The following is a 13,218-nucleotide window of genomic DNA, read 5'->3' as shown; positions in this document are numbered from 1 at the left end:
ATCATACCTACATGGGTGACTCTCCCATTTATTTTTCTGTCTCTCCTTTAGGATGGGATTCATCTGATCAAATGGAGATTTTATATCCACATTTTGAGCTGGTGGTGATTAATCCTATAAAATTGTCTGATAAATTATACATGCCAGAGAACCTAGTTATTGATGTCTTCCCTGTGAATGTCTGTAGTTGGATGACATGAATCCTACCTCTTCTGTCCAAACTAAAATCTTGATCTTCTCTTTTAATATAGTTGCATGGACCATTGTTTTCAGCCTAGCTTATGTTCTCCTTCATTAGGCCATCACACTCCTTCCCCCTTTTTAAAATTTTTTTTTAAATCACTGGGGACAAAGCACTATCTTTCTACTTAAGCCCATAACCTGGTCCTTTTCTTAAAGTGGTTCAGGGCTCTGCATCCGGTGTAGATTTCAGATTTTTTCTGCATCATAACATCCCTATGATGCAGCCTTTCCTTTCCCACCACGTAGTGAAAAAACACTCAGCTAATTCATCAGCTTTTTAATAGCAACTGCTGTAATGGTCTTTTCTAGGCAGTTGACACAGGTAATTTTGTTCGCTCTTACACATTCAAATGAAGCAACAAAGATCATTCTTCCTAGTTTGACAAGCAGACTGCTTCACATGCATTTTTTTCATTTGTCCTCTGGCTGTATCGTTTCAATCTCATTAAATATAAACTACTTGTCTTCATTATGAGGGCTCCTCCAAGTCCACTTCAATGCTACTTTTCATTTCTTGTTCAGTACCAAGTGCCATCTGCTTCCACTTGGTGAATAATGCCAACTTTCTACATGTGTTTAATTTTCAAACAAGTGCCTTCACACCCTCTCTCAGGCAGCCCTCTAATGCACTTGGAAGGCATCCTCTGCAGACATCCGCAAAGCCACTGCGTTGGTCTCCTGCCAGTCCCACCTTCCCGCTCTCTCTGTTGCACTGCCTACTCAGAGCACGCCCGTGGTCCCAGGATCTGTTTATTGCTCCTCTGGCTGGAGAGACTGTGGTCTTCTCGTTTCTTTTTGTTCCCTTATCTTTCTGCAGCTGTCCTGTTGTCTTTTGTGTCTTCTATTCACCTTGTAAGCTGGTGAAGAGGTTGTATTCCTGGGTTGTTTATACAGCACACACAGATCAATGAGGCCTTTGAACATGGCAAGGGCATCTGGGAGCTACAGTAATGCAAATAATAGTAATAATAAAAGTACAGTAATATATGCCTGCTATCAGTAATGTTTATCTTAGAACAGCAACATGAGGTGAAACAGAATTCACTTCAGAGATCAAATGCCTAGTATTTTGGTGCTGTGCCTTGCAGCAATGTTTTACTTTAAGGTGTCATGTTTCTACAAGAAATATTTAAGGAGAATGCTTTTAAAACAAACTCCAGTTAGCTGAGGTACCATCTCATAGCCATCAGACAGAAAGACAGCCGATAAAATTTATTTGAATGAATAATATACCATTTCTTGAACTGAAGATGAGAGGGCTTGCTTTGTATCAAAAAGAACATATTTCCAAGTCTGAGGCAGAAAATGGTAACCGAGACTCCCAGTGCAAGTCTCAAAGCGAAAGGGTCACATTTGCAAGACGGAAAGCAGTTTATGTTACCATAAATAATTGAAGAACTTGAACTTGCCGTAAGGTAGCTATTTTCCTATGAAGTCTACAAGTAAACACTCATAAATACTAAACTTCTCATCAGCCCTGCAGTTCTTAAACAGAAGGCGCTGATCTGTCTCTTAAGCTGTGGGGTTTCTTTAATAACTACTTGACATCTACAACAGCAGCACAAGTTCTGACTAGCTACCCATTCAAAGCAATCACTGATTGTAATATGACATTGTAAGAAAGAAATTGGACCTGCCCAAGAATCCTTTCCTTCATTTTTAAATGATAATCCCAGTGATTAAGATCAGTTCGCTAGACTTGTAGCTGCACCTGGAGGAAAGGAATTCAGTCGCATGTGTAAGTAAATTCTCTAGAGATCACTACTGGGAAATGAAAGGAATCGCAGCTTTGAAAGGATGTGAGTGAGTGTAGACTGGAGGCTTTGCTGCTGATTAAATGTAAGCAAGAGATCAGCAGAACTCAGTGCAAATGTGTAAGACATACAATTATTGGAAGGTAGGTTTTGAAACAAAATAGAAAACTAATGTCATCTAACTCTTTCCTAAATGTAGCAGTTTAAAAGTAGACTAATGAATGACAAAGTGTAGGGTTCTTATTAAACAAAAATATTCTCTTTAGGCTTTCCATCTAAACCATTTCTGTGGCAGCTTTCATCAAAACTTTTGCTTGTTTATTTGTTTTTGTAGTTCCTATTTTTTCCCTTAAAAACCTATCTTTATTATAGATAAAGTTTAGAGGAAGGATTTACCTGCTACTGAATTTTTAGCTTTTGTGGATTTTTTTTTTCAGGTTTGTGAACAAGCTGATAATTAGAATTGCCTCAAGAATAATTGCAGTTAGGAAGACTGCTTTTCTCTTGACATTCTTGCTTCTTAGAATAGCAAAAATTCACCTGGGCTGAGTACACAATAAAACATGTAAATATTAACTAAATCCTTTTGAGTGCTGTGTAAATGTTGAAGCTCTATTGTCTTCAAAGTGTTTTCAGTCTATGGCAGGATCTTGAAAGAAACTTAACACTATCTAATTTTTATGGGTGTGGAGTTGTAGCAAAAGAATGATACTTCCCATGGGAAAGAGAATCAAAGTAGGCTTTTGTTTGGTTCTGTGTGTCTAATTTATGGCATTTAGGTTTTTCTTATAGGTCAGCTGCAGACCTACTATGTTTGTTTGTTACCTGAAATTTTCGGGCAACAAAGTAAATAAAACTACTTTCATCTGTTATCGTTGCTGATTCTTTTGATTCCAGGAATATTCAAGACCGATCTTTCCTTAAAGTTTACAACAAAGATCCTGCACACGCATTTAATCACACTTCCAGAGCTGTAAATGGAGATATAAGGGTAAGTCCTAGTGCTGTATTTATACTCCTCTTTCCTCAGCTTTTATGTTAAATGTTTACATTCTTAACTGTAATATGTGAACAACAATTCATAAAATTGAGGGTATATGTACAACATGTATACAGAAGAGGGAATTGGTGATGCTTACCATAATGTTTCTTACCTGCTTTGCTTTTTCCAATTAGCGCCCTGAGCATTAACTGGTTTTTTGTTCTTGTTTACTAGCATTAAAGCATGTGAATCAAATCATAGCCTTTAATTACTTATTTTGGGACACAGACAGTGCTCAGAGTTTATACAACTTCTTATTTCGTGTTTCCAGACCCTTTACAGCGAAGTATGGCATGGTGTTAGTTCACTCCAGCAAGGCTTCAGCATGTGGACTGGTTTGCAGTAGCTGAGCAGATGTACCTAGCTTGAAGTCTATTGAAACACTTCGTAAATGACTCTTTCAAATAAGAAATTCTGATAAATACCCATTGTGGTGTAAATGGTTTTGGTTTTTTCTAAAATTCTCTACCTCTACTGAACAAGGACTAGTGTATTTGCATTTTCAAGCGAACTTTTTGTACTGGGAAACTATAGCAAAGGCATTTGAAACGTATTCAATTTCTCTCTTACTGTCTCTATCTTTTGCTGGGCTGTAATCTCCCGCCTTGATGCTGAGAGGGCAGGAGATGTGGCTGTGCAGCACTTCTTCCACTGTGTTACCCGCAGCTAGCGTTGCAGCAGGGAGTGCTGCAGGTGGTGAGATTACACAACCTTGTCTCCTCCCCACCCATCCTAGGTCTGTCCCCAGGAAACGGTACAACAAAATGAGGTCAATGGGGCCAAAGGCAATGGCACTACTGTCCTACCTGCTTTGTGGCTTTTATGTGTGCTCCAAAGCTGATTGAACTGTGCAGAAAATTTCCTGTGAAGTGGTTTGCTTAATTGTACATTTGCTTCTTGGTTTCATTATCAATTCTGAGCATGTCACACTGCTCTATTATTAATATTTCATGTAAGTACTTCTGCTGTTTCAACAGTTTAGGGCCTCATTATTTTAGAAAGATTGCAATAGTTTATTTACAGGCACCATTCTCAACCACCTCTCATTTATGTACTTCAATTATAAAATGGTCCTTTTGATAGGTCAGAAGTCTAATTACTTGATTGTTCACACTGCTGCACACACAACATGAGAGAGCAAATAGATGTGCTTCAAAGGGCTGATGTGATCATTTTTAGTGTCTTCTTTAAGGTCCTGAAATTCTTCAGTTCTAGTTATATTCCTGTAGCAGTAACTGGATGTATCCGATACATCTCATTCATACTCGAAGGCATGACATACTATCATTGTGCATTATGGCATTAACTCATGTAACAATTTCACTGTTTATAAAGTTTATAAAGTTATGCTTTATAAAGCATAGGCTTTATAAAGTTATGCTATACTGTTCTTGTTCTGTGCTCTTGTTCTGTGTTCTTGTTCAGTATGCTATACTGTTCTGTTCATTGGATACTGAATGTATCCACTGTGGCTTTATTTGTGTGCTAGACCTCTTTTCAGATATGGTTAGCTGCTGTGTTAGCTACATATATTCAAAAGTAAAGGTTACTTCTTTGGCCCTCGTCCAGGAATTTACTGCCTAACAGACTTGTTTTGAACACAGGTGCTGCTTCTGTGCAAAAACTGTAATAATTTGTATTGCTTATTTTAAAATACTGTGTTCTACAACAGATACGCACACTTTACACCTCCTGATTATGGCTGAGTTATCTCTCTTTGGCCATAACTCAAAAATAACGGTGAGACAGTAATGACCTTTGCAGAAGTGGCGGTTTCATGGTTGAATATTGTATTTTGCTCTGCTGAAATGCCAAAGATGCCATTTCAAAAGTCTGCACATCCAACAAAACAGCTATTTTTTCATTTGGCTACTCCTTTGCATTGGCAAATTTCTTGTCTTTCTGGTCTGAGAGGTGAAGTCAGAGCCAGGATGTTCATAGGGGCTTTGTGGAGAAACATGCAAAAAGTCTTCCCTTTGATCTATGTGAACTTCTGCACTTCAAAGTTATGAGCCTGGAAACAAGTGATTTCTTGAGCTCCGGAAATAATCAAACCTGTTTGTCTAAGGATGTGTGTTTTCTGGTTGGTTTCTTCCTTGTGCAGCAACGCTCAGATCCTAACTGAGGCATTTTCCAAAGTAGAGGGATTTAACAACACTCTCTCCGATCCTCATCCTCCGGAGTCTAAAAAGTTGGAGCACACACTGCAACTTTTCCTCTCTTTGACAGAAGTACTGTAGCATCTTCTCACAAATCTCTACTTTGGCAAAATTTGTAGGGACATAGTAGTCTAATGGTTTCTACCCTTTGGTTAAATCTGGTTGAAATTTGCCTGCAGATTCACAGGTTATTAGGTCAGGGGAGACAACCACCAATAAGCAGATGGGTTATCTATCCCTTTCTCCTTAGAAAACCAGATTAAAGGGGGTGGAAATGCAAGGGGAGTAAGTGAGAAACATGTAAATTTTACGTGCTGGCATTGCATAGTACCCAAAAGATTGTGGGAAAAGCTTTGCTTCTCATCTCTCCTTTTGTGTTTGTGCATCTTTGCATTGGATAAACTGATGCTCTTCAATTTCATGTGATATATGAGTGCTAAATTCACTACAGTGGGAAGTAGGGAGTAACTCTTGTAACTACTGTGCTCTGCATCATGGTTAACTGCTTCAAAAAACCTACAGAAAAGCAGCTTATTGTCAGACGGGTTGAAAGAACAGTATTTAGAATATCATGAATCAGCCCTTGTAAGTACATTTTTCCATGGTGATACTGTGAGTATGGTTGTATCTCCTGGCATATGTGAGTTAAAGCTTTGTTTTTCTGAGGTTTGGGAAAGTTTTGCCTTTACAGATTTTTCTACTGTTCTCCTTCTTGTCCCTCTGGAACCTTTATCCCTGGGTTTGATGATGTTCAGGCTTCTATTCATGTGATTTATAATCATTTCCATGTAACAGACCCAAAATAATCTCAGAAAATAATGTTAGCTGCCAGCTTGGACACCTGTTTTAACTACCAAACAGATGTGAGATCTGTATAAGAATTGGCAGTAACACTTGAAGTATTAAGTATTATCCATATGGACAAGAAGACTCAGAATGTGCGAGAGGAATGTAGGATCTGTGAGTTTCAGATCTCCTATCAAACCACTCAGCTTTCATGTCCATTAATTCTAATTTTCCTGGTCTTCTTTCTGTTTCATGCATTTTTCTGAATGGGTTGTGTTTGAGAAGAGGGGTTTTGCTTGGGGTCTCAGCAAGTTCTAAAGGACGGTTTCTCCTGAAATCCTTGAGTGCCTTGCTTACTGATACTGTGCTGTGGCCATTTATATCTTGAAGAGCATGGTTTGTTCAACAGGTCTGCCATGTTGAATGCTGTTCAAGCAAGAGGTACCCACATAGTGCCGTCTCACTGAATATTTGTGTTTGTGCTCTTCCTTTTTTTTATTATTCCTTTCCCAAAATGTATGCTGAAAATCTGTAGCAGCTGTTTTCTTTGGAGAAATGTATCTTCATTGGAGAAATGTATCTTCACATTGCTGCATTTTATTCATTTATTCCTTAGCCTGAGCTTGTAATGTTTATCAGCACTTTCTAGCTTTCTGTGCAACAATACTTTCTTTTGACAAAATACTGTCTCGTGTCCAAATGTTTAGATGATCTTTTTGTTCTCTCTGGCATTGTTTTGAATTCCAGTGCAAATGCATGTACACAACCATGCTGGTCTGTGCTGTTAGAATTAACATTTGTGATTTGTGTAAATTTGAAGAGGAAAAGACTTTCTCAGACTTACTAGGTGTAGGGTCCAGGTTGCCTCTCCTCTCACGTTTAGCAGTGGTGTATAGATTCAACATCAATAGATGACACTAAAGAACTGACAGCAGATTTTCCTATGTTGCTGAATGAATTGAATTTCTTTGGAAGTGTCACAGCTCCTTTTATCCTGGGTTGTTGCTGTGAGCCCCTGGTGACTCCAAGTGGAAGTGATTCCCCCACCGAATGTGTACAGCGTATTTTCTGTCCTCATTCCCTACATCCTCCTTTTATGGAGTGTCTAAAAGAGGAAGAATCCTAAATTATAATCTCCCCCTTCTGTCATTGCAACTTGTCTGCATTTCTGGTGGCACAGTTGGATACTAATAATGTTGGTTTACGCAGTGGCTTGTTTTGGGCTTCATCTGTCTGCCAATTTTGAGAATCGGGAGGGAATTTTTACTTCATAACAAACTGGTGGCTATTTTGCTTGGCAATCTTTCTCTTCCCAACCACCTGCTGCAAAGTCTGTGGGTGACACTTTGTTTTAAAATGTCGTAGACCCACCATGTTTTTGCTTAATTCCCTGACTTGCATTAGGCCTTAGCAGGTCAGCGCTTTCTCCCAGACCTCTGCTGGGTGTGTGAGGCCAGAATATCCAAAGAATGCTTGTTGTGGTTGCTGTTGTATCGAGGTACACTTCAAGGTATTTTAGATTTTTTTTAGAGACTGTTTCTCCAAGAAAGAACAATTAGGGCAAGTTGAGTCAGAGCTGAATTGGAGGAGCGGGGGGTACCTGGAAACTCCGCATTTTCTGGGAGTTAGAATGGCAAAAAGGTTGCCAGGTTGATGATGTTCCTGGCAGCGATGGGGGTTTGGGCTGCCAAGATGAGAGGGGATAAGCTAAAATGAGTTGTATAGTAAAATGAGACAGACATTTGATAAGCTGGGTAAACTGTTGTGCTGAATAGCTTTTATTACTGAAATTGTGCAACAGCAAATTTTCATTTTTCCCCTGAAAGTGCCTGGCTAGCAGGTTGCTAACATTTTAACTGTCTAGACTTAGATGCAATTTGTGAACTTGAAAAAACCCTGCAAGTGCTAAAAACCCTCCAACAACTCCCCAAGAATTTAAAGCATCCAAGGAGCCTGAAATTCAGCGCTGGTTTGCAGGAAGGATAGAGAGATAATAAAAGCAGGATCATCCTTCTGTATTCTTGAGGTATCTGTAAACATACATCCAGCTTCTTTGAGATGTTTAACTTCTTTTCATTGGATTGTTTGTGATCTTAACATCGATAAACATAAAAGCTGCAAATGCTGCCAAAACTACATTTGTTCATTGCATACTATGGCAAAAAAAAAAAAAAAACAACAGCTCCTTGAACTACGTAGAGGTATTTAGGACAAAAGTATTTATTGGAAAAGAATTCAAGCAATAAATCGGGTGAATGCATTTTAGTGCTAGGATGCCTATAGGACAGCGTTTATATAAGTTGCCACGTGTTTGCCTTACTGATCCTATTACTATAAAACTTTGTTTTCTTTGGGGAAGAAAAAGAAAAAAGAAAAAGCAAACACTAATACCTCTATTATCTGATAGAGACCTTCCAAATGATACAAATCTCATCTTTCCTGCTGTTTTGCTGTCTGCTTTTTCTAATGCTCTTTTTGTCATTGAGAGGTTATGACAACATGAGCCATATTGTATTTATAAACATCACGTGTTTCCTTGATATGACTTGCAGTGTCTGCCAAACAGAACACATGGAAGAAACATTTCTCCTTAGCTCAGCATTGGTTTTGGTTATACTGATTTCCGGGACAGGAAAAATGCCTTCCTTACTCAGATTTAACTTTCATACAGTAGAGAGAAAGCCTCTGAGTGTCCATGAAATCGCTTGAACAGAGACGCTGCAGCTCTTTTAGCCCACATACTTTGTCTGAGGAAAAGAGAAAAAGTGGTTTATTTTAACGAGAAGATGTAATGGCATGTATTGCTGAAACTAATTCTGAATTAAAATACCTGCCAAAGTCGTCTAGAAACGGAACTCACCAAGAGATGTAAGGTAAGATGATGCTTATAAATAATGAAAGATATATAATTCCTTTTCTTCCTTTTTGTTTTTTCAACCTAAAAGATATTTTCAGATTAACTGGGAATTTAAATCAGAACAATGAAAACTGTTTCTTCTTCCTTGAGCCATATGAGAAAATAGATGTTTAATTGCTCTCTAAATCACCAAACTTTGCTCTCAGATTTTATGTCTGGTTTCAAACCTACATATTAAACATAAACAGTTATTTTCCAACTTGCCATTACAAATTTTGCTGAGATTTGAACAAAATACATAAAAGAAGTCTCTGATGTTCTGGATTTTTTTTTTACTGATGTGGATTTTATGACTTCTGCTTTGAATGGGTTGTCAGTAGCTGCCAATTATTTATGCAACTACAGAGCTGCAGACACTGAGAAGTGGCTGCATCAAATCAAACTGTGATGAAAGACTGTAAATGTACCTGTTCTCTTTCATTCATATGTCCTTTGATATACAATACCTACTGCTGTATAAAGCCTAAGTTAGTGGGAAAGTGGATAGAATTTTAAGGGAAAAATAATTTTTTTATTTTAGCTACACATAAAACAATATATAAATTTCAAATGTTATCTGGCAAAAAGTCAGTCTCTTTAAAGATACAGATCCTGCATTATAGTTGGATGGATACTGCCTTGTGGTTTTTTTAATATGATGGCTATGTGTTTTGGTGTATTATATTTATTTCGCAAACATCGTGTGTAAGGAATATAACTGTGTATATCCTGTTACGATACCAACATTTTAAAAGATATCTTTTTTTTTTAATTTTCAAATAATGAGGATGGATTCTAAGTTTAAATCAAGCTGGCCGTTGAAAGAAAGTGTCATGTTCTTGGTATTAAACTGTTCAGGGAACATGAGCTTGCCGCACCCATGCAGTAATCTTCCAGTTAGTCTAAGAGGAGTGTCACAGGGTAGATGTCACAAACCAGTTACCTGGAAACTCCCAGAGAGTTTCGTCTGTGGAAACAGGTCAACTTGCAACCACAATACAGTTGTTTTAGTGGAATTTTAGGGAGAGAATTCTTTATTTCCCACTAGCAGGCCTGTATTCAAGCTAGCCTGCCTTTCATGTTGAGGTTTGCTTAAAGCTTGCCCTGGAGCTGATGAAGTTACTTAATGACAACATATGATCTGTCTTGCGTGAAGTTCTCTTCAGCCCTTCATTAAAATTAGAAGTCTTATCTCTCACATAAGTCTGAGGTTGTCAGGCAAAACTTTCACTGCCTTCACTGGGAGTTTGCCCTGAATAAAAACATAAGGATTGGATTTGAGTCAATTTTTATTGTCTACTAGTTTCTGGTTTTATTCTTACTCCACCTCTTTTTACCTAACATTTCCTTGTTCCAATTCATTAGATGTTTTACTCTTTTTTTTTTTTTTTTTTTTTTTTTCACTGGCCTTGCTTTTAGTAGAACAATTTGCACTAAATTGCCTGTTTGTTTACTTGAAATTCCTAAGTAGCTGGCAGAATCAGATGTTGCCAGAGCTCCCTAAACACATTCACAGATGATAAAAATGCTCATGGCTGTGACCTCCCTTATTAGGAGGGGAGGTCCTCCTTTACCTCCTTTGTAAACCAAGTAGCTTATCTGAATTGCTGGAGTCCCATAAGCCAAAGTCCAACCAAGCTTTATGACTTCCAGTTAGCTTTCCAAATGAGCTGTCACTCGAACAGGGGTTAAAAATCACTTTGTGGAGGTGGATGTTTTGGTACCGCAGTTCCTAGAACCCAAGTAAAGTTAGAAGCAATGTTTTTCTTTTTCAAATCTGCCATTCGCTTGTCATTAGGTACCTTAGCTTTCCCAAGAAGTTTTTCACAAATCCAAAATGTGATACTTCATGATCATGACCCAAATTCTCTGCTTTCCACTGAGTCTTCACTTCAGCATATTACTAGTTACCTGCCTCTAGATAAGCCTAATGAATACTAAAGAGAATTAATTCTGTCCTCATCTTCCTTTTAACAAAGAGGAGTTAACCAGTACCTGGTGCCTGGGAGAACACAGCTACATATCTGAGGACCTTGATTCTTCTCCATGTTGGATCATACTTTTTCTAATAAGGGCTCTGGAAAACTAATCAGACTTAAGAAAATATGAGCAATAAAAATATCTTTTCTTGGATACATGTAAGATCTGGGGTTAAAAAAAGCCTCAGCTGGCAAATGCAAGACAGTTGCAAGTATCAGCAGGCAACAGGACTCCATGAGAAATGATGTGATGCTGAAATTATTTTTTGTGTGAATATATGCCTTTCTTACATCATTGCAAATTAGAACTCCGTGTGACTAAGTGAAAAGGCTGAAAGGGTGTGTTGGGTAAAGGGCTAGTCCCTCAGTCACTTAATATTTACTATAGATAGCTTGATCTTAGGATAAACTAGGTTGTTTACTTCAGTCATGCTGACCAATTTGTGTATTTTTTTGGACAGCAGAAAGTAAAATGAAAAGAAAATGTAGGGCTCAAACAGTATAGGAAGAAGTTTGTGATCTAAGATGACTTAATTGAGGCACTGATAGCACCTCTAACATTGCAAAAGATGTATTTACAACTGCAAATACTGCTGGGCCTTATAAGTATGAGATGCAGTGCAGCTTAGACACTTAACATTGCAAAATCCATGTCTATATAGGGCTTCCATGACCATTTCTCCTGCCAGTGGTGCTGACTCCAAAACTCAGTGCAGCAACTTATTTCTTCTGATTTGCTGTGTCCTTATATTGGAAGAAACAGCTGGCTACAGGTGTAAACATGTTGCTTAGGTCTTTTAACTAGCAATCAGCTCTGTTTTATAACATTTTTGTATTATTTACATCCTAACCTATTCCATAGATGTGTAATAGAAATTGTGTTTTGACTCAGTTGTTTGGTAATGCCAGATGAGACCAAGGGTTATGCTTTCCTTTATGTTCATTTAACCATATCAACTGGTTCAGTTTTATTTCGCTTCAGTGCAGTGAGAAGAGTTACAAATATGGAACAAAAATAAAAGCCGAGTTGTTAGTACAGCGAGTCAGAAAGCCATGCATTTATTTTGATTTATGAATGCAGTTACTAACAGTATTTCTTTTTTTAAAGAGCAGAAATCTGATATACAGCATATTTAAACCAAATAAAAATGCTGATCTGTACCAGAACTGTACATGTTTGAAACTATTCCTTTTTTGGAGAAAAAAGGGATGACCCCATCAGTTCAGTGGTGCCCTGAGGAAGTGCTGAAACTGAGACTGGTCTGAAGGGTTTGGCTTCCTGCGTTGGTGGTGGTTGTCTATGTTATGTACATGATGTGCTTAATCCCTTCAAGGAGAATGGGGAGGGGGGAGGAAATGCTTGCTACATCTTCATGAATTACATGACTCCTGTTTGTTCTCAGAAAATTCTACCTAAAAAGCAGCTGTAGAAAAGAAAAAGAAACAAACAGTTGGTCTGAAAGCAAAAAAACCAGTTGGCTTGAATGCAACACTAGTTATGAGGGGTGTCATAATGTTAACTTAAAAAAAAAAAAAAATCAGTAACAGCTTTTATATGTTCAGTCCAAACAGTCTAATAGCTTATGGGATGGGTGGGCCTGCTATACTGATGAGATAAATGTGGATATTGGCAAACCAATGATGTAAATATGTAAATCCGACCTTTTTAGGATTGAAATGTGTTATGTTTCAGTGTGTTTATATTTTTGTCATTTGTGATAACACCCTGAAAAATCTTGGCTGAAATGCCAAGAGGTTTCTTAGTGTACTCACCACGCTATTCTGTCTGGAAAGTACACTAAGGAAGCATAGAAAAATCAGACATGAGAGATTTATTAACTTCTCTCTGCTTAATTGGATAATTTTAACAATTTTTTTTAACTCTCACATTCCATTTGTTTGTAGGAAATGAAATACACTCGTAAATATGCAGAAATGAGTGTCTGCTAGGTTCACCGATTTGGATGTTTGTCTTGCCGATCAGGAATAAAGTAATGCAGACTGGTAGCAGGTAGCTGGAGCTCAAACAATGAAATGTTGCTGGGGGAATAAACCTCCACACAGAGGCACTGTGATTTCAGTCAGGCCAATGCAAAACGTGCTGCGTCTCATGCATCATTTTGCTCAGCTTGCCTAAAGCGTGGCTAGACTGGAAGCCCTCATGGGACTCCTCTGGGTCAGGCTCTACATGGCCTTGTGCTTCCTTTTCTTCCAAGCAGAGTTCACCCAGTGTGTCACCAAAGTTGCCTCATGGACAGCTAATCTGTGACAATGTCAACTAGGGAGTGTCAACAGGTTCCGTACAGGTGTAACCAGGCTAGTCCAAATATAGAGCCTGCTTCTCTAGCTAGATTTAAGC

At 38.2% G+C, this 13,218-nt stretch overlaps 1 protein-coding gene across 15 annotated transcripts in view; it reads left to right on the top strand.

The window, feature by feature from the left end:
* KIAA1217 (KIAA1217 ortholog) overlaps positions 1 to 13,218 on the top strand; it is a 372,206-nt gene that overhangs the window by 292,097 nt on the left and 66,891 nt on the right. For all 15 annotated transcript variants that reach the window (XM_075492659.1, XM_075492650.1, XM_075492651.1 and 12 more), the window contains one exon: positions 2,895 to 2,988. In XM_075492659.1, the coding sequence (XP_075348774.1) occupies positions 2,895 to 2,988 (94 nt within the window). The remainder of the gene's footprint in view (positions 1 to 2,894; positions 2,989 to 13,218) is intronic.

Source organism: Mycteria americana, chromosome 2 (genome assembly GCF_035582795.1).
Source record: "Mycteria americana isolate JAX WOST 10 ecotype Jacksonville Zoo and Gardens chromosome 2, USCA_MyAme_1.0, whole genome shotgun sequence".
Taxonomy (NCBI): domain Eukaryota; kingdom Metazoa; phylum Chordata; class Aves; order Ciconiiformes; family Ciconiidae; genus Mycteria; species Mycteria americana.
This window is presented reverse-complemented; position numbering and strand designations above follow the sequence as displayed.